The 22842-nt window shown below is 36.5% G+C and overlaps 2 protein-coding genes across 6 annotated transcripts in view; one reads left to right on the top strand and one right to left on the bottom strand.

Annotated features, from left to right (window-relative positions):
- Positions 1-22842, bottom strand: part of MCPH1 (microcephalin 1) — a 109109-nt gene that overhangs the window by 25519 nt on the left and 60748 nt on the right. The gene's annotated exons all lie outside the window — the stretch shown is intronic.
- ANGPT2 (angiopoietin 2) overlaps positions 6111-22842 on the top strand; it is a 46326-nt gene continuing 29594 nt past the window's right edge. Inside the window, exon 1 of the mRNA XM_034436748.3 lies at positions 6111-7339. Coding sequence (XP_034292639.1) covers positions 7049-7339 — 291 coding nt within the window. The 5' untranslated portion in view covers positions 6111-7048. The remainder of the gene's footprint in view (positions 7340-22842) is intronic.

Below are 22842 nucleotides of genomic sequence, written 5' to 3'. Positions count from 1 at the left end.
GAACTTCGGATACTTATATTTCATTCAGTATTTCACCATGATGTTCTAGTTAGGCTTAAGATCTTTTCATATTCCTTTTCCCTATGTTTTAACAGGTTGTCTGAATGGGATGTGTAATTAAAAGACTATCACAAAACTGTGTCTTACTTATTTTGCCCAAGTCATGAAGGGGAATTCACTAGAGAAAGCAATTATATTTGGAAGAGTTAGTAGAAAAGGAAACCAAACCATTGAAGAACACAGTGGCTGGACACCATCCAAGCTAACACTGGCCAGAGCATAGAACAACTCAAAGAAGTAGTGCAAGATCGGAAGATCTGGAGAGACCTGGCCACAAAATCACCAAGTCATACCCGACTGAATGGATAACATCATCAATACTCCGAGGAAAGAAAATTAATTGCTTGCAATACATCTGGACAACTGTACTTTTCATCTTATTTCCTTATTCAGTTGATATGGCTCCCCACTCATCCTGGACCTTCTGGCATTTGACTAAGGGCCCCTACAGTGATGGTGACTGGCTTCAAAATGGCAGGGGCACACACTTAAAAAGGAATAGGAATTTGCTTACTTGATTACACTTGCCTCTTAAAGCTAGTGACTATCACTAACATAGGCTTCAAACTATAAGACAAATCAGTAACACACACTGCAAGAAGCAACTCATATCCTACCCAGTAAAATCAGGTCACGTACCAGGATGGCCTAGTGCTGGGGATTGGGTTATTTGGGGGGGGGAGGGGGGAGAGAGCCAGTTTTTCAAGGCTTTTCCAAATTTTGTAAGACAGGCATGTTGAGTAAATACTTTCTTTTCTTTTTCCGAAAAAGGAATAAATTCTAATCTGTACTTTAAATACAAAATGGGCTATCTTAAATTAGTCCCTGCGGAGAAGATTCCATCTTTTAGTACACAGAATAGACTGTCTGTGGGTCCTGTCTCTTTCCTGTGGCAGGGGTGTCTGGCTAAAATAACAGGGAAATGATGTTGACAGACTAGTCCTCTGATGTAAGATGTTACTCCTGCTGCTACCAACGTTATATGCTAGCTAATTTTAAAATGAAGTTCCAGACTTTAGTTTGGGGAGTACTTGGTGCTCTCTGAACTTAGATGTTTTCTTGCAGACATTTCATTACCCAATGAGATAGCATCTTCAGTGGTACCTAGCAATGCCAGCACTGAAGATGTTACTTAATTGAGTAACAAAACATCTGAAAGAAAACGATCAAAATCAGAGAGCACCAAGTTCAACCGTGAACAACAAATATTCTCTTCTAATCAGTTTCTCTGCATATATAGACATTAAATGTGCAATATTCTTCTCTAGGCATTCGTAGCTAAATGTTGTTCTTGCATTTCTCCATCTGCATCCCAACTCATCGGATCTGAGCACAATCATAAGAAAAAACAGAATCCCATATCCACTGCAGATATTCTACAAGCAGTATACTCTATCTGAATGTCCAAAATACTTGGATTTGGATGAAGTGCTACAGTAATTCTCTCCTATTCCTTAAAAGTTGCATTAACTTTAATGAGCTGACTCCTTCAAATAGCAGTAACTTCAACTCTAAAATGTCATATTATTTTAATAGAGTGTGTAGAAGTGCTGTGCTGTGCTTGTGTGAGGTCCAAGTCACTTCTTTCCAAATTCTTTGTAAAATGTGTAAAGCCCTAGTATTTTTATAAAGATAAATTCTAAATGTTGGAAGATACCACCAGCATTCCTGAAAACAGCTACTCATTTACCGTATGAGCTTTCAGAGACAAGATATATTTTAAAAAGGAACAAGTGATAGCTATGTATGCATACGGTATAATATTTCTGTAGATGAGTAAAAAAGCTTCCATACAAATAAAGATTATTTCATTTAATTCATTAATATACATAGTGAACATTTCTTGGATGATGATTTCTGTTGATGAGGTTTCTTCACAGAGAAATAAGAGCAGGGACGGTTTATGTGAGTTCTAATCCTGCCTCACAATTCTAAATAATACTTTTAATTAAATAATAATAAAATAACAAAACGTAACATAATATATCCACCCATCTGACATATCATAACCCTGGATGGCTTTCAATGCTAAAGCAATTAAAAAGTATAAAAACCAGCATAAAAACTCCTATCCCCCAAAATAACATATCCCTTCATATCCAACAATTTTCCTAGGCTTCAAGCATATTTCACTTGTAGGGAAAAACCAGGTTTTCATTGCTTTTCAAAAAGCTAAGTGAATAGGGGACTGCCAGACCCCAGGGGAAAGGTGTTTCACAATGAAACTATGTATAATGATATTAAAAAAAACCCCTACTTTATGGACAGAAACCCTTCCTCCATTTTGTCCACAGTTAAAAAAACAAAAGCCAATGTTAAAAACTACAATAAATGGCAAAAACCATCATTTTATATTTTTGGAGCAGTCTTTTTATGGCAACCGCGAGCGTGTGAACCCATGGATAACAAGGACTATTTGTACTTTTACTGTAATAATAAGTAATCAAGCTTATTTTAGATGCCAAGCAAAACACCAGGGTCAATTATTTAGCGATTATGCAAACACTGCAGAAATTAAACTTAAACGTACTTCCATGATACAAGGATCATTATGTGGGTTTATCAGTGGCATATTGACTCATAATAATTTGGGAGATGGAATCATATGAGACTTCCTAGCATGTGGGCGAAGAAGTACATTTTAGATCATGGAGACTATGGCAAAGAATTTATCTTCTGACCATACCAGTTTCACCACATCAGCTCCTGTGGTTAAACTATATTCTAGGGTTATGTGGGAGATTTCAACTATTCTCCTTCTTTCAATCATTCAACAATGACACCAGTGAGAAAGCAACTATTCTGGAGGCCAAGATCCAATTAGTGTAACAAATTCAGAAAGTATAGTTATTAGCAGAAAAGTCAATACAGTTGGCCAACCAAAGTATGCTTAATGTAGTATGTTGTCTAAACTACGGCAGCATTATTCTTTTTTGGAACATTTTTTGCTTGCTGCTGAGACAGAGACAGAGAGAATATGCAAAGTACAGAAAAGGTATCCAGAATATTCAACTGAACAATTAAATAGGAAAAAAGAAATATAGTCAAACCTAGCTCAGGTGAGCACCATGTTCAGTATACCTCACCATACTTTTCTACCTTGCAAACTACTCTTGCTTCCATCACATTCATACTCTGCTTCATGTGTTGCCTCTTTGTTCTTTAAACTTTTCACCTTTCTCCTAATAGCAATCTCATCAATTCCTCCAACCATGTTTTTTGGTCTTTCTTATCCTCTCACATCATTTCCTTTTCTCATTATATATTTGCTTTGTGATTCAGCCCTCATTAATTCTCCCTATATGACACACCACCCCAACATATTTTTCCCTACTACTCATCCAATTTAGAATTCAATCCACATTCATCCAGCATTCCTTCATTACCGATCCTCTCTTGTTTTACCACACACTTCAGGAGTACCCCCTGCAATCAACTTAATTCTATGCTTCTTGGCAATCCTATTTGTTGGCCAATTTTGGGGAAGCTAAGCAGGTCCTCATAGGTATATCTGGAGTGATTTCATTGTTAGGCAAAAAACTGAGGAAGCCCCTTGTTAAGGAGATGTTAAGGTCATCAAGTTGATTGAGCATGAAACATTGAGGTTGCTCTAGGTTCCAATTCTCTTGTTAGGGCTGCCCTTGCTTGGGCTGGATTGTGAGAGGGTAAACAAGGTTTCTAGTCTTTAGACGGGACTGCAGGGGAAGTTGTCTGGGGGAAAGTGAGGGAGAATCAATTTACTGGAGAAATGTGACACAATGCATAAGATTCAGCGCAGAAGAGCCTGATACATAGAAAAATCAAAGGTAATAGAAGCAGGCATCTAGAGAATATCACTAATGTCACAAGCTTGAGTTTGCAGGCTTGCAAAGCAGCAATTACTGACCGACTGCAAACAGCAATAGTAATAGCACTTAGACTTATATACCACTTCACAGTGCTTTACAGCCCACTCTAAGCAGTTTATAGAATCAGCCTATTGCCCCCAACAATCTGGGTCCTCATTTTAATGACCTTGGAAGGATGGAAGGCTAAATCAACCTTGGGCCGGTGAGATTCGAACTGCCAAACTGCAGGCAGACAGCAGTCAGCAGAGTAGCCTGCAGTACTGCATTCTAACCACTGTGCCACCACGGATCATGATATCTGTCATGTCATGAAAAAAAGAAGTGATTGAATAACTGAACAACAATTAATACAGTTAAATTGATGACTAGTCAATCAATGTTTGTAATAAAATACACCTCCCTGTAATCTTCCACTACAACCCAACTAGTGGCTAAAAGAGAAGATAGCTTCTAACCACCCTTTATCAAATTGTGCAATTTTCTTAGGTTGCTCACAAAGATAGGAATTACTTGCCCAGGAATATGCTCAGCAATGGGCATAGCTGAAAAAGGATTTGGATAAACATATGCAGAGGAGATGTCTACATCTCTTCAGGTTCAAAGGCAAGGACATACTGCTTCTCTCCTTCCCTTCCCTCCCTTCCAGCATGCCTCTAGTGCTCAATGGAAGAGCTGAAGAAATTAAAATGAATTCAACTGAACATACTTAGGATCTTCCAACTCTGATTAGAAATTCTGCAATGCAGAAATGGAGGCATCACATACAAGGATTCTGGGAGCAGGCTTGGTATGCTAATTCCACTACTTTCTCCCATATATATATAAACTAAAATCCCATTTTATTAACACTACAAACTAGGAACTTTTGAATATTTCTGAAAGTATGACAAGGAGCCATATAAGTCATTCCCTCTTCCCGTTCCAGATTTTTGTTATTTTTGTTAAGGACAAAAAAGAGTCTTAGAAAAGTCTTTTGTAATTTCTGTATATGTTTTACGGCTCAAACCTTATCATAAGTAATATGATGTCTGAAGTCAAGAGATATTGATGTCTGAGGTGGAATTCCAAAATACTCTGAGGAAGCCTTCCCTGACTTTGGTATTTTCCAAGTATATTGATTTAAACTACCAGAATTTTTAGCAATGATTATGCAGACAGAGGAGTTCTGGAAGTTAAAGCCTAAACATCTGAAGAGTGATTGAGATTTGGAAAGCTTGCCCTAAAACCAAAGGTTATTGAAGGTGATCCATCTGGCTAGGCTAATGCTGACTAAGAATTCTGGAAATTATAGCCTAATTTCCTTCTGGAAATTATAGACTATGGAGGATATCAAAGTGGGCAAGATGGTAAAGAAAAGAAAGTCTGACTTTTTTTCTATATTTCTTCTAAAACATTTTTTTACTAAAATTTGCAAGAATGGGTGCGGAGAAAGACAATGAATTCTAACAGCTTTTACATCGTATTAATTTTAGAAGAAAAAAATCCCTGTGCTTGTGCATGCTGCACACAGACACAGAAGCATATGGAATGTTATAAATAATGTAATTTGTAACCCTATGGTAACCTTTCACTTGATTTTTTTTTATTTAGGGCATAGAAAAGAGAGAGAGGAAAGGGGCACAGAGAATTTGGAGGGGGCTGAGGAAAGAAATCCTAAAGCGTCTGTTAGTATCTGAGATGCCTGCATGGTTTGGGACTAAGGTACCCGGGGAATCACCTTTTCACAAAGGTCTCTACCCATCCAACTTGACAGATTGGGCATATTGCAGATCCCATCAGCCAGAGTGTTGGCAGGTGGGAATGAGAAGACACGGTTTTTGGCAGCGACCCCTGCTCTATGGAACATCCTTTGGAGATTAGAATGGTCCCAATCCACTTGTAAAGCTTTAAAAACCTGGCTATGTTCCCACGCCTGGATTGCTGAATGTGCTCAGGGCCCCATTTCCTGGTTGTATAGCTAACTGGTCAAATATCTTGGCTGCTATGTATATTTAACCTGGATGTTTCTAGTGTTTTTACTGTTTAAAATGTTTCTGGTATTTTAATTGTAATCTATTTTTTGAACTGTCAGCTGCCCAGAGTCTTTGACTGAGATGAATGGCTGAAGAAATTGATTGATTGATTGAATGAATAAATAAATAAATATTTGAAGTGTAGGGTCTCTACATAAATAGGCCTTCATGAGTTGCCTTTATAAGAGATGGGGAGGGGGGGAAATTGGAGGAAACAAGGGAAGTTTTAAAAGTGCATCTTCAGCATATGGTTTCTTTCTCCTAAAATTAACTCTCAGCATTCTATATACTGACCTCTTAAAAGCAGTAAATGGTTTCTTAATATGTTAGGTCAAATATTCATTGAATTCTCTTCCACAGCTAAAGGGAAGTCTGCTTTTGTCAGAAAGAAAGATTCCATTTACACAAAATGTTAAGGAAATCCCACAATGTCGACAGGATGAAACTCAAGGGGATTTCCCCCCCCATCTTCCCAACAAGATAGAAAGGAATGTTATGTGACTGCTTCTAAAGTATTGAAAAGTCTGGTTGCCTTCTTGCTGTAAAACACACCCTACATTAAGAGAAGGGATGCATTACGTCTCAGGATCTATGAAAGATGTCGCAGACCCTTGACTGAGGAAGTTTACACTGCCCTCACAGCTGATCCCCTGTTCCCTCTAGACAGATTTCCTGCCACTCAGGACAGGAATAAAACAGCATGCTCTGAACCGTCATGCTGCCTTGCAAAGCAGTCCTCACCAGAAAGATAACAGAGACCCGCAGAGAGAGGAGTGTTTTTAGTTGCACATGCCTCCTGAGCTGTCTGAGGAGCACTTCTGAAGACGAGAACAGTGGACTGCTGGTGTATCTACAGTATCTCTGTAATCTATACCTCTGCGTGAAGAAAAAATGAAAACTACAACACCTGAAAATGAAGCACAGATCAAGCAGCAGCTGAGAAAAAATATCTGCCTGTGACAGTTTGCCTTCAGCCACGCTCAGGGGACGCAGGAAGAAAGTCCTTCGTCTGTCTTTGCACATGTCACCGGGGTGCTGATTGACTGTTCAAAGAGAATCTCAGGATCCATCTGAATCTTTGACAAAGTTCAGCTGGCTGATTTTTTTTTTTTTTTTACCAAGGAGAAGATGAAAGTGCCTCTTTGTTTTCTCTTGAGCTGCAATCTTGCTCTAATAGCAGGCTACAATTCCTTTCGGAGAAGCCTCGAGACTCTAGGCAAGAAGCAATACCAAGTCCAGCATGGATTGTGCAGCTATACTTTCCTTCTGCCTGAGATGGACAATTGCCGGTCTTCCTCGACTACCTCGTATGTCTCTAATGCTGTGCAAAGAGATGCCCCGCTAGAGTATGATGATTCCATACAGAGGCTTCAGCTGCTGGAAAATATGCTGGAAAACAACACTCAGTGGCTAATGAAGGTAACAAAGAGTATCTTTACCTTTGCCCTGTATAGAAGCTCATGTTGAATAGCACTAATGTGTTTTTCTTTTGAGTAGGTTATATTTCAGGGCAAAGTATTCGGATATTCTTAGTGAGCAACTTTGCCAACAGTTAATAACATTGCATGTTGTCACAGATATAAGAAAAAAGAATGCAGAGTGAGGAAGCTTATTTCCTGCTCAGAGTCATTCATCGAATAATATATTTCAAAATGTTATATTTTGCTTTTGGAAAAAAGCTCTGATATGAGCCGTGCTGCACATGTGGGTGTCTGCATACCTCCATGCTCCTGAGTTATATCTGGCATCGCATTTTCGGATATTAAAATTCCATCAGAATTTAGTCTCAGTTAAATTAGATTTGGATTATATGCAGGTTACAAATGGAAAACCTATTAAAAGCTATCTCATGCAGGGAAAAATCAGCAAGCAATTCCCACTCTGCAAACGATAAGAACTGAAAGCACAGTACTTCTACCTGTGCACCAGTTGTACGGAAGGAAAAGCAACTGGGTATATATGGCTAAAAAGCAAGACATGTAACTTCCCTATCTGAGGTTCAAAAGCATTTGGGTCATAATCCCAAAAATATGAATATCATTGACCATGTTGTGGAATAACAAATCTATGAACTACATAATCTGACAGCAACGTTTTAATTATTGTCTATGATTGACAAGTAACTTAAGTCTAGAGCAAAAGAAGGCACATTTTCAAGGGATGAACATTGGACTATATCCTTCTTGGCAAAATAACATTGCATAGTGAGAAATTATGTTTTCTCAGACTATATTTTTATGCCAGTAACTCATCTGGTTTAATGCAGGGAAATGTGAAGTATGCATAATAAAATAAATGTAAGGTTCCTGCACAAAAGAAACCTAAGAATTACATGACTAATACTGAAGATGTCTATGTTATACAGTGAGTTTTACTTCCAGGTAGGCACTGATGTCAACCTAAATAAAAATGTGTGGTCACATGATATCCCATGTGCTTTAATTTAAAAAAAAAAGTCAGATTTTTTCCAAAACTAGACCCCAGTTAGGTAGGTGACACTCATTCCACAGAAAGTTTAATAAGAATGCTAATTTGATGTTTTATTACAGTATGTTTCTTTATATGTTATATAGAAATCTGTAGCCACACCATAAAATACTGTAAAAGTATCGCACATCATTTAATTTAATGTCTACTCTAACGGTGTCTGTTTGAACTGTTCTTGCACTGTGAATGGCAATTGATAGCAGCTATAGTCAACATGCATACAGGAACTGGATTCTTCATGTCAAATCAGCTGACTACTGTGTGATTTGAAAATATAACTGAATGGCAACACTGATATTTAATGTTGTGTAGTAATTAAGCATTAAAATGTTGTGGGGTATTTATTTAATAGTCTCATTCTATATATGTTTACTCAGGAGGAATCCCATTGAAATGAATGAGATATATTCCTAACCAACTGAGCATTTTGATTCTACCATAAACTGTAGGCATTCAATAGAAATGGCAGAGATCAGCATTGTTTGTTTAAGAAAGCTGGTTAATTTACATTATTTTTATGCTTCATTTTTAAATGCTAATGTTAATTTCAAAAAAATATGTGGTCTAACAACATAAACCTTAAAAAAAAAAAAACCAAGGAAATTCTGGGTTACATTCAACATTCTCACAGTGCATTTGTCAGTTGAACAAAAAAACTGGATTAAAACTATTTGGATTTAGCTTCCATTATCTTTACTTTTTGCTTGTAAATCTCTCTGAAATTATTTATGGCCAGTAAACTTAGCAAAGCCATGAGAACTACAGTCCTACATTTGGAGAGCCACCTTTCCATTTCTGACCTTCGGTTCTCACATTTTTTTTAGCTTATAATTTGTTTAACTTAGCCTTTTGCAACCTTCTGATCTCTAGTACATACATTTAAAATCAACACTTCTATTCTGGAAAATCTGATTAATGTAGATTTGTTCCTGCTTTTATAAATATTAGTTTTGTGTTGGGAGAACAAGCACTTTTTACTACTGTCTACATTGAATTCTCTCTAACATCAATTATCTATAATAGTTTTGCTGCTAATGTTGCCTGCATCATCAAGCAGTATTGCATTTCCCATCTTGAATCAATCATCAAAAGGAAGTGTTATGTTTCTGAATGGACAGTGAACTGTCTGAATGGAAGAGACTGAATTCACTATGCTTGCATTACAATAGAAAGCTGAACAATGTCAAAGCTACATCCTGGATACTAACAGAAAATTAACATTTCACAAGTTCCTGGAAAACTACAATTGGGCACTCATGTTCTTACAGTTAAAATGAGATTACTATTATTAGTATAAATGTGTGTAACCTCTTGCCAAAAAGTACTAATATTTCTGATACCTTATTAAAACTGAAAACTAGCTCACAATATACAGCAATATATTTCAACAAATTCAGCAAATCTCATTTTGGGAGAAAGATAAAATATATGGGGCTTCTAATCCTCTGTACCATACTGTTTCTTTTTAAGCACAAATCCTGAAATTTCCAATTAGCCTTACCAATTTTGCCAAAGAATATTAATTAACATTTTATATTTAATTGTATCTAGGTTAAAATTTAATTTTAAAATTAAAATTAAATGGTATACTGTATTTACTTGTTTCCCAATCCTAACCCTAATTAAATCATCAGTTTTATTTAAAGAGGAGGGGTAGTCACTCAAAATTCATTGTTCATTTTAGGGGCCGTGGTACTGCAAAGTTTGAGAATCTCTGGTGTAGGCTAAATAACAACAACTGATTAATGAATTTCTAAAACAGTTAACCAGATAATATAATTCCATTTCTGAACTCAGTTGCAAGCTATATTGTTGTTGTCAGTCACAAAGTTGTGTCCGACCCATCGCGACCCCATGGACAATGTTCCTCTAGGCCTTCCTGTCCTCTACCATCCTCCCCTCTGGGGAAGCTATATTAGGTACTAGAAATAGAAAGCTAAGGAATCTTTTATATTTAATAAATATTCTATCACACTGCAAGCAGGTACCAGATCCAATTTTGCAGAAACAGTTTAACCTATTAGATAGGAGAGTAAATAGCTCCAATGACTTTGTAGCAAAAGTGTTCCATGGTAGGATTTTGAGGTCATCAATGGAAATAGTTATACTTCCAAGAATCATGAAAAAAACCAAGATTATGCCCAGGCATAAGAGCCTGCCTGCCTGCTGATGATGCAGAAGCAATGAACCTGCATAAGAACCATTTTATATTTTATTCTTCTATAGTTACAGGGAGGCAGAACAACATTTGAAGATCTCTCACATAGATGAAATCTACAGAGTCTATTCTGTACCTATCTTGATTGAACTGGCTAGCATTTTATTTATTGAATAAATGGTTTAATTGGTTAACTGCATATGTTAGTCAGATATTTAACCCACTCATTAGTCTGAAATAGTAGCGAAGTATATGGAAACTTTTCATACCGTTTATTTCCACTGCTGATTTCACACATGCTAACTTGCCTTATCTCTGATGTCTGTATAATCAGTGAACCAGCCACTTAATCATGCAGGGTTCTGGATCATCCACAGGTTTTCACACAGGTACTTCAAATACCTAGCTAGTTTTCTGCACTGCAAATGTCTATGCTGAATGTATGAATATTGGTAGATAGGACTAGCAGCAGGTATGATATCTGTTTAGCTAGCATTTAAGCATAGATTCAGCTCAGCCTCAGAACATTTATGTTAGAGAATTCACAGAATTCTGCTGAGTTGTAGTAGATTCTAGTTGTTTTTAAAGTTCACTTTATCACCATAATAAACACAGTCGCCCTGGCAGTAATCCTAGCAACTTGTGAGCTATACCAGTTTTTATTCATGATTATTCTGCCAATTGCACTAAAGTATTTGCAAGAATGTTCTAAAGATCTTTCTCACAGAGAAACAACATCTAAGGAAATGCATGCGATGGAGACCGCGAGACCTGCTTTAACTTTAACTCATAGTTTGTATATGAAGAATAACAGGCATGTTGCATTTAATTTGATTACCAACATTAGCATTCTGGGTAATCAACAGGCTGAACAACTGCTAGCTTGTTGCCTCAGTCATATTGTTGGGATGAAACTGTATGGAGCCGTACATGCAATATTCTTGCTAGGGTTAATTGGCAATATTGCCTAGATGTCTGTCAATAGTTTCATAGCATACATTTTCTTTTCTTGTGGACTCCCGAATCCTAAAATATTGTACTGATTTAGAAGTGTTTTCAGTTAAATGGTAGTTGGATTTACTGCAAAGTGGCCTTTGGGTCACTAGACAATGAACCTGCCAGGACAGAAGGTAGGGCCAAAGTAGAATTTCCTTCCTGTCCTTTAGGTAACCTCCCCTTCAGCTGCAAGATTTGTGTGTTATTTTCACTGTTACTGCTTAGAAAATACATAATACAACTAAAACAACTTATCCAACTTATTTGGACATATCTAAATGAAGGCCACAGTATCATCGAAGAGAATAGAAAGTCTGGTGTTTTGTGCTTGGTGCATTTCCTTCCAATATCCTTGGAAGTTCTATTCGGTCATCTGATACAACTTTGACATGGTTGGATATTTAGAGATGAGAATTAAATTGAATTATGTTGGTTGCTATTTAAAAGGCAGATGGGGTTTGTTGACAAATTTGCAGGTGTCTGCCTTGCTGACTTCATTCAAAAACCAGAGGTCAATATTATGATGACAAGGATGAATTAATTCCTCACCTACTGATCCTTGCATGTCATTTTGACTGATGTCAGAACTGGAGGAAATGCATTTGCCTGTGCTGTGTGTCTACAAACAAGTTAATCACTGGTGTTCTTTACTTCTCTGCAATCTGCAGGAATACATCTGGATATAGTTTCCACTGTCCCCAAAACAAATTCTGTTGGCTTACTAGTTGACTATGATACTTGTGGATCCCTTTATGTATCCTGCAACTATTGTTGGGAGATTTCTGCCAAGGTTTCAAGCCAAATTGCTTGCCACTGTACAGTAACATCTTGGCTCTCGAGCAATCCAGATGCAGCATTCTGTTCTGAGCACCAACCAGTTGATGGAAAAAGGTGATTTGACCACCTGTTCTGAAATAATTCCCTAAGTGAGCTCCTCAGATCAAAGGCTGGAACTGATAATGGCCCACATCTGGTTGGTCCCCTGACATAAACCGATTAACTGGACTCAACCACTAATGGGAAGACAGGAGATATGCTTTGGTGGCAATTTGAATCTAGGAAAGCAGCAAGACACACTGTCAGCTTTGGGAATAGATGCATCCCCATGAATTTAATCTATGAAAGCTATCATTTTCTACAAGCATGCTAGTTTTATAACTGTTGAACACAAATGAACAGAAGGTCAGTTTTATTACCTTCTGAATTTTTTCTGCATGTTCTGGAAAAAATCAGTTTTTTCTTTTGTGTGTTTATTAGGACATGTCTATGAAGTATTCAGTATAAAGCTGTGATTTTTAAGGCAACTCTCTAGGTGCTGGATTTGATAGATCATCAAGACATGCACAGATGTGCACATCATGATCCTCAGATCATTTATGAATGTAGCAATCACTTTGGTAAACACTCTAGAGATTAATATCAGAACAATGTGAAGGGGTCTGAACTGAAATTGATTGCTATTATAAATGATACTGCAAAAAATTATAGAAATATGTAGGTATGTTTCCGACATGGTCTACCACTGCTACAAAATTGGTCTACTCTTGCTCTTAGTCTCATGAAAGTTCTCTGTTTGATAATATGCTGGATATTCAGAATTGCTTTCTAGTTCCAGTTCTTTGTGGGAATGACTAAAAAATGGAGAACATGCCTGAGAAAAGCTGCCTAGTAAGTATATAGTCTATGATTAATGAATGATTGCTTAATTCTTTGATGTTTAATTCTTAGAGAATGGTGAGGGGAGAAAAACTGTCCTCTGCTTTCTTTTGGAAATTCGAGACACATGCAAATCTAAATTACCTGTCTGTATGAGGAATGTGCTTTCCAGCCATCTACTTGAATAGTTGTAATGCCATGCCAACGACTGCCTCCCTTGTCTTTTTCTCCCTCTACTTAGTTTGGGAGTGCTAGTCTTGAAGGCTGGTTTGGCCCAGTGATATCTATAGCATCTGACCCCCAAACCAAAGGGAAAGGTATCCCGTTTCAGCTCCAAAAGGAGGTCAAAGGCTACTTTGTGCTCTTGAACTCATCTTTCTTATATGCCATAAGCAAGACCTTCTTGTTGTGGTTCTCTATTAGCACTGGATCTGGTACCTCACTCAATAGTTAGACCCCCTCCTCCCAGGAAGGGTTTCGATAGAAACTTAGCTTTGGACTTATGGTCTACTTATTTTTGTTTGTGCCACAATTCCTGACAGACAGCCATATGAAAATTGGATGATATAAAAAGATTGCTAGCTTGATGGCAGACTCCACCTCCCCGCCCCCTTTAAGCTCTGCTCTCCACTCATCCATTTTTTTGGGTTATCATATTGATATATTATTCTTACTGTGTTTCTTTGTCATTGTTTATTTTATTGTTCTATTATTTTATTTCTGTCTTGTTCACACTCTTTTCATTTTTCTTCCTTTTTATTATTGTAAACTAGAGTAGCCCAATGGCAAGATAGGCAGCAAATAAATTTAACAAGCAAATAAATACAGTAAATGATGCCCATGAATGAGACAGCCATGAGCTGACTCACTAGTGGTTTTTTTTAGCCCTTCTCTTATGTGCCTGGCTTTTTTGACTGGAAGACAGGTACTGTATCTGTATGATTGAAGCTTTTTCTACAATCAAAGCACTTGTTGCTGTCCTGATTACTAGAGATACTATGTTGGCTTCATTTCTTTAGAAGGCAGAGACAAGAGTGAAAGGGTTTTCTCCTGAGAGCAGCAAATGTTTGTCTTGGTCATTCTTTCCTGCCAGTAGAACAGTTAAACAAATACTATCTTATTGGGCCCATTGATTCAGTGGTCATGAATGGCCATTTGGAAGCTCTGCCATATTATTTTACTGGATAGATGGTAGAAATAAACTCGGTCCATACTTTATCAATGACTACTCTTAAATCAGGAGAGTTATGTGACTTTGGAGTATAGAAGTCTCTACTCCTAGAACAGGTGTCAGAAGACATCGAACCTTAGCATCCTTATTACACATACTATCAGAAAATATTTTGCCAAGGACAGGTAATAGGCAAGTATAATAGGGGCCTGGTGGCGCAGCAGACTAATAGCCTTTTATTAACATTCAGCTGTCTGCAATTACTGCAAGTTCGAATCTCCCCAGGCTCAAGGTTGACTCAGCCTTCCATCCTTTCTAAGGTAGGTAAATTGAGGACCCAGTTTGTGGCGACAATAAGCTGACTTTGTATAAATATACAAAAGGATGAAGGCTATTGCTGAGCACATTGTAAGCCGCCCTGAGTCTTCGGAGAAGGGCGGCATATAAATCAAATTTAAAAAAAAAAAGTATTAAGTAACAAGTTGAGAGGAATTCAGCATAGAGGTAGAAGACATACCTCATCCACACTTCGTTGCATTTTAAATCTTAGCTTTCATAATAAAGGAGCTAGGAAGTAGGCAATAACCTGGAAAGGCACTGCAAATCAAAACAGGCATTACTGTGCTTAAGGAATCATTGGTCTACCTCACATTAATCTGGGTTCAGAATGGCATACTTTTTTTTCTACAAGATGAGAAGATTTAAATGTCCCTTTTCCTTTTCAAAAATATGAATAAATAACCAGGAACGATGTGTTTCTCTTCTAATAAATCACAAAATGATTTTATCAGAATTCCAGACGGATAGCTATGTTTGTCTGTTGCAGCAAAAAGGCCATTCTTCTGGCACTCTAAAAGCATATGTGCTATGCCAGCAACTCCATGGATTCTGCCTACTTGCCTAGAAAAGTATTTCTATTATTATTCTAAATATTTCTAATTGTCTTTTAGAGGCTAAGGAAATTCTAGCTTTTTCCAAAGGTATCTATAAATTTGCTATAAATTTATGTAAAAATATAAAAATTATATAAAATAAAGCTATTTTAGCTTTGGTGATTTAACTAATATATTTTATAGTTATTTTAATATCTGTAAAATTGCTCAGAGCCCATTAGGACTGGAGTGGTGAATGAATGAACGGATCTCTCTGCCTCATTGGTATTAAAGAGCAATAGTAATCAGTAGAGTCAGAAGTAAATGAAACGGTACTATTAATAAACATTTTGCCGTGCAGTAGGATTTGTTAAATTTAATTTAATGGAATAGACAGAAATGTTAAATAAAGTGTACAGTATGTGGTGGTGGTTTTTTTTAAAGAAAAGGTATAGACAGAATATTTATTTTTTATTTAAAACACTGGCCCATTACCAAAAGTTATTTTGGAATATGCTTATTTTTTTCCTGTGGTTTGTAAATTGATGTAAATCAAGCAAAGGAAAAAAACCTGAGCCTTTCAAATCCTTTAATATTGTAATTAATATGTATCATACATATGATAGTTATTAGAGCTGTTACTGTAATGCTTAACAGAAACTGTAGATTTTTTTGTGTGGAGCTCTATGCTGAAACTGAAAGCAACCCAGTCTGACTTATTTTATTCAAACGTATCATTACCTGATGAAATTATGAGATGAGGGAAACACTGGGAATGGAAGATATTAGCCAGGAGTGGATTGGAATGGGTGTATCTGAATGCTGAAGCAACCGTGGAGTCTAAATAAAGATGGATGTAGGGAGGCCCCATTTGATTCTTTTCTACTATTATCTATGGTAAAATTTAGTTCTCATGATATTAATAAGTCTTTCCTTGATAGCAATATGTTTTCCTCTTTGGCTAATAAAATAAAACATCAAAAGAATCTTTTGAAGATATAGATTAGCCAATACAAAACCAATAGCAAATATTAAGCACTCTCTTAAGAGTGAGATGATCAGATATATTTACCTATGCATTTCATATTAATGAAACATGATATGCTAACCCTGCTATTTACCGTATGTATAAGTAGCTTATAACTAAAGATTGCATGATAGGCATGAATGAAGATTTATCTAATTTTCAAACTTAATTCTTTGGGCAGTAATTCTTTGGACATATTTCAATACATCAGCCTCTGTCTTACAACAATGAACAAGCAGCTTTATTCAAAGCATTATTTGTCTCCTGCTAGATCTGGATGTGGTGTTTATATTCTGAAGTAAACCAAATGATTCTAATGATTCTTTTCTTAGCCTGTTCAAATAGTTGATGGACTAAATTCAAGACACAACCCAAAAAGAAGGACAGATACACTTAATGCGAGCAAGTTGCTCCAAATTTCTCTAGCCTCCTTCATATTTGAAAACAGATATCTATCCTTAGCAGAAACCAATGTACATAGAGATATTTCTCATTAGCTCATGTGGAACTTTGTCATGCTATTACGAATAGTTTTGAACCATTTGAAACAGGAGCTTAGCAGCTTCTGATATGTTTTCATGGGCTTCAAGCTGGGATATTTTTTTAAAATACATTATTTCTGAAACCAATTTCCTTCAAAGTACTATTTTATTTTTGCTGGCTATGGCAATTAGCAGAAGGGCTACTCTTTGGAAATTATAACACAAGCAGTAAACTTGCAAAATCAAAAATACTAGTTTTAATTGCTATATAGAAATGAAGAAACAATTCAGTTGCTCTCAACACTAGAATGTTAGGCTCATCAGTTGAGACCTGAAGGATATAAATGTTCTCTGAAGGCAACATATAACTCCAAATACCTACTTATATGAGGGCTAGTGCTTCCAATTAGACATTAGAGCTTGTATACAAAGCATGAGATAAAAGCTACTCTGGGGACACATGATTGTAAGATTTTTGGTCAGTTTCTACTGACCTGCAACCACCTGTATTCCCACAAAGCTACTCCAAAGATCAGGGAATTGTCTAGAAAATGTATCCGACAGATTATATGTTGGAATATTATAATGTTGTAAATAATATAATATTCTGCAACAATCCAAGGGAACAAACTGCCAATTCAAAAATGCAATCCAAATCCTTATGCCAAGCTATATTTAAAAGGAATTGAGAGGACTTATATTGAATTACTACAACACAGTTTTCATGATAGAATGTATTGAGATAAATTTATTGCAGATTTCTAAAATGCTTGAATTATGGGATCGGGATTCTTTTTTTTTTTTTTTTTTGCAGTTCCATACAATTATTATTTGCACTGAATTCTCTTTTCTTGGCCTTTTTTTTTTATTAAACCAAAAACAAAATATTGAGACAAAAGAGAGAAACTTCCATTAAATTAAAAGACTGACAAAAAACTAAAGAAGGCCTGTACAAGTCATGATGTGAAGACAGAGACCAGGTGCTACAAACACAATCTGTCTCATAAACTGCATCAGTCTACTTAGCCATAGCAAGTAAGTTTTATGATTACATAAACAAACAAACTAGAAATAGTCTTTGATTTGTTTCTTCTCAATCAAACAGAAATAAATGAGGTCAGAAGGTGTGAATTATCAGGTAGACTGGGCTCTGACTGAATGTAGAATTAAAGCCGATGGGACAACAAATACAATAAAGAACACATTCCTCTTTATTCTGAACTCTATCTCGGCAGGACAACTTGGTAGTGTAAATGAAGAGAAAGCAAAAGGTATAATGGACAGTAGGCAAGCAACAGATCAAGAGAAGAAGACCAGTGAAGAGGCATGGGAAAACTGAAATAAGTGAAGGATGGTGGACGAGAAAACAAGGGAGGGTACAGGGCAACCTGTAGGATAGAGAAAAAGAGACTGTCATGGGAGGCAGCAAGAAAAGAATAACAGAATGACTTGGGGTAGGGAGAGTCGAGGAACTGGACTCCCTCCATTGTACAGAGGGGGCATTTCTAGCACTTGCACTTCACTGGAAGAGACCACTGAAGAGAAAGGGAGGAGGTCAGGTGAGGCTTCTTCCAAAAGCCTGTACAGCCTGGCAGGGCTGCTTGCCTCCTTGAGAAGCAGAATGTAAATATAAATAAAATATCCATATACCACCTTTATATTTAATTGCTGCACATTTAATTGTCTCAGTTTGCCAAGGCTTTCCCCTGAGAATGCTATGCAGCATGGGCTTTCTTTTTCCATTTTTAAACAAATACGTCAAATCTTGCCATTTTTCTTGGTAATATTTTATTTTTTATTTGTACAGCACCTTTCGATGACTAAATATGAAGCAGGCTTAAATCCTTTTAAATATTGCAACTATGCAGGGGACTAATATAAATAAAAAGAGCAGTTTTATGGACACTGAAATCTGTCTTGAATTTAAGCAACACTTTAGAAACAGCCCAGAAATTGTATATGGAAGGCATAGCACAAAGGCATTAAAGACATTTCAAACCACTAAATAGGAAATATCTATGTAGATTGTAAGATCTGATAACTGTGCAAGAAGCAGCAATTGAGATAACTTTAAAGCATATCAAAATATGGGCTTAGTACTACTATTAACATATGGGTTTTTATTCTCGTTTGTTTGAGTTTTGATGGTCTCTCAAATTTCATTCAAGCCATTTCATTCAGTCCTTTATTGTTATTGAATTCGCTCATTCAATTTACTTGAGAAAAACGACAACCATTATCTATTTGATTAAAAAGTCAATATGTTTAGTTGTATATATTCTGCACACTAATGCAGTACAGACAGTCCTTGCTTATCAGACTGCCTGTTAAAGCGATTGTTCAAAGTTACAATGGAACTGAAAAAATACTCTTAGACCAATCCTCACACTTACGACTATTGCAATGTCCCTGCAGTCATGTGATCAACATTGTATGCTTTAGTCAGCTTCTGACAAGCAGGGTCAATAGAGAAGCTGGCAATAAAATCACAAGTTGTGGTCACTTACAGTGAAATATGCCACTATTGAACAGGTGTGTATATTATGTGTGAGTATCAGGGGTGAAATCTACTTACCTTCCCTACTGGTTTGGAAGTGTGTGCTGTGTGTGTGTGTGTGCTTTGCTCGCACACATCACGTGGACACTTGGACCCTCTGCGCATGCACAGAGGGTAAAAAACATGTTACTTCCTGGTCAAAATGCACTGCCACCGCTACCGGTTCTCTGAACCATGTGCCACTGCTGCTACCGGTTCAGCCAAACCGGTCTGAACTGGTAGCATTTCACCCCTGGTGTGTAAAAGTTAATCAAATAACTAACTGATACTTCAAAGAGAAAGATTGCAGCCCCCAGTAACTCTTTATGTGAAACAGGGAGGAAGGACCACCACAGAATTGGCTTTCCCTGTTAAAAAATGCATTTTGCCAAAAATATACAACATGCCTACTACCAAATCCAGGAATCATTGTTACATGTTGTATAGAGAAAGCTGTGTGGCTAATGATTTGTAATACTGGAGATCGCATAATTGTACAAACATTTGCTAATGAAATCCAATTCTCATTTAAGGAAAGGTCATTTAGCTTTCAATACATGGCATGTAAAAAAATGCATTGAAGATGACATACTGTCTATTAGGAATTGCTTGAATCTCACAGTATTTTGTTGAAGGGAGAATATAAATGAAACATTCTAAATGTGTGGGATGCTGTAAAAATAGTGTAAGATCATGATTTACCCTATCGGTCTTGCATTAGAAGGCATTTTCTTTCCAGTTCTTTCTGCCTGACACAATCTGAGTGGGTAAAAGCTGTCAGCAGAATTGAATTGTGAAGGGGGGGAGGGTCCTTTTTCTTTCCTGGGAGTTGTGGAAAATCTGCTCTAGAGTGCTGGTTAATCCTCCTGGCAGAAAATGGATTGGGAAGCCAGTGCCTGCCGCAGGAAAAAAAAATAGGGAATAGTGCTATCACTTGTGCAATACTGGATTCTGAACCATAAGGGAGCGTTCCTGTATAAAATTGCTTTCTATTAAAATCTATGGAGGCTACATTATTAAACTATTTCCCATGGGCTGTTGAAATTATTTTGGCTTGGTGCTCAATGTAATTTTTGCTTTAACTCTGCTCATCTTTTTATTTATTTCCTTTTATTTCAAATACTGATTTGGATTGATGTTATTGCCCTTTCTGCATGAACATTCTTTTGATTTCAGGGTTCACCTCTAGGAAGATATAACATATCAGTTTATTCAGAAGAAATGTAAATCTGGTGGGGAATTCAATAACATACAAGTGATTTATTAAATTGGTTCAGTTACTGTCTCAGTTTTGGAGAGGCTGAGATTAGTGCTCAGTTTATAGCAACTTCTCATTTTTAACAGTTGCTGGAGATTATGATCCTGATAACCAAGAAAATTAGAGAATGATCATAATTCCAAACTTAATCAGTGAAAGCAATGACACTGTTCTCATTTCTTGAAAAAAACAAACAAACCAGCAGTGCAATAATAGCAGTGCATATACACTTTCTCAGCACACAGGGATAAAGTATGAAAAATGGACAGAAGTTACATTTATCATAATAGATTATAGTAAATATTGGTGAAGAAGATACATACTGGATCAAAACAAAAACCCATTTAATTCATTCCTATTCTTATTTGGTTGTCTAGCATCTTTTCGGGAATACTAAATTTCGGGAATATTTTTAAAGATTTTAAAGACCTTTAAACAGTTTTGTATTCTGATATTTATTGCATTTTGATTGTAAACTACCCAGTGGCACTTGTTGAAAGTGACTGTGTTGAAAGACAAGTATAAACAGAACAAACAGACATATATATATCTAAGCATAAAAGCTTAAGAAGCTCTCAGAGTAGCTTTTGATCTATATTGAGCATAACTGTTTTGAGTGCAACCACCATTTTCTGATTCAGGCAAATATTGCAAGTGGCATTACAAAACCTAATAGTTTTGGATTCACCCAGTATTTTTAGCCATAAGGCCCAGGATGGAGTTGTACCAATTATCTAGAATCAGGAAAACCAGGCTAATTTTTAAAAAGCCAGTGAGAAATAAGTTGCTATGTTTGACTTCAAAGGCAGTAACATTCCTTTTCATTGCGCACACAAATGGTTTTCATTAAATGTGATTTCTTATCCTGCAGTATTGGTTCCCACCTCTATTTTATGTGCTAGACTTCTTGTTCTGACTATTCTCTAATCTTTCTCAATTTAGCTGGGCTTCATTTAACCACTTTCACCTTAAAAAAAAAAAAAGAATTGTTGACAGGAAAAAGAGATAAGAGAAGCAAGCTTAGCTGGAGGTCTGGACTGACAGAGCTGCTCACAGCAGGCCGTATATAAAACTAATACTGTAGGCTTCCCAAGCATTCCCATCTGCATTCTCAAGAGGATTGTTTTTTCTTGACAAACAACAGAAATCTACGGGGACTTCCTGCCTGAAATATAAAAGGCTTGCAAACCACTTTTGACTCTTTTCCAGACTCTAATTATGTACTTGGTATAATGCCTTTTCATTTTCCTGCATATTCAAAATATTTAAATCCTTTTTACTGGAATCATGTTTTAAAAGAAGTTGTAGACGGGAATAAATTCTAACAGTCAAAGAGCATAAAACAAAAGTGGGAAAATAATATTAGCTTTCCCAATCAAAGTGGTTTGAATGTATAATCCTTTGAAAGTTAGTTTTATACAGAAGAGAATCTGCATGAATACTGTTGAATTTTGTAATTTTTGTATGTTACATTGATTTTTTAAAATCCAGTGTTCAATTACTGTGAAAAAATAACGTAAGGCACAATGATGTTCACAAATTCTGCGCCCTGGCTTAAATTAATTTTAACTCAGTGATGTGTCCTGTTCGTCTGAAACAGCATAGCTGGGGACTAGCACAAACTTTTCCTTATGACTTGAATCAAATGCAGATCTTTCATAATTTAGAAATATGTATTGACCTTCAATTATTAGAAAATAAGTAAGAGGCTATATTGAGGAAAGATGTCAAGAAAATATATTGAGGATAATTATTATTGTGGTGCCACCGGAACCTCTTTTTTCATAGCAAAGTTTTGTTTGCTGTGGCTGCAGTTAGAAAAGTTATTTCTAAAATGTGAAGTTTCCATTTAAAGCAGGTAATTCAAAAATACTGAAGCAAGAACTTTTGATAGCCTAAGAATCCATTGAGATAAAGTGGTTGATATATTACTTCTGTCAGAGTAGTGCTGACACACTGGAATTAGTGCCATAGAACAAGTGAGAAAGACAGAAATAGCCACGGTCTAAATCTATGGGCATCTGACACAGTTTCCCCAATCTCCTCCTTTATTTGTCAGTCTCTCACAATAGAAGCTGATTCACTTTTCATATCTGAAATTCATATCTCATCTCAAAACTTGTCTAGCCAATACATTTCTTTAAGGCAGGTTGCATACCAAGTTTCTGGTTTTCAGAAAGACCTGTTGCCCATGTGAATTTATTCAGGGTGGTAATGCTTTCCAGTCCTCTTTTTTACATTTCCAGGGCCACTATTGCTATTCCCACACTGTCTTTAAT

This window comes from Pantherophis guttatus, chromosome 1 (genome assembly GCF_059756535.1).
Source record: "Pantherophis guttatus breed Tessera chromosome 1, ASM5975653v1, whole genome shotgun sequence".
Lineage (NCBI taxonomy): Eukaryota > Metazoa > Chordata > Lepidosauria > Squamata > Colubridae > Pantherophis > Pantherophis guttatus.
Note: the sequence above shows the minus strand (reverse complement) of the source record. Positions and strands in the feature narration are given on the sequence as shown.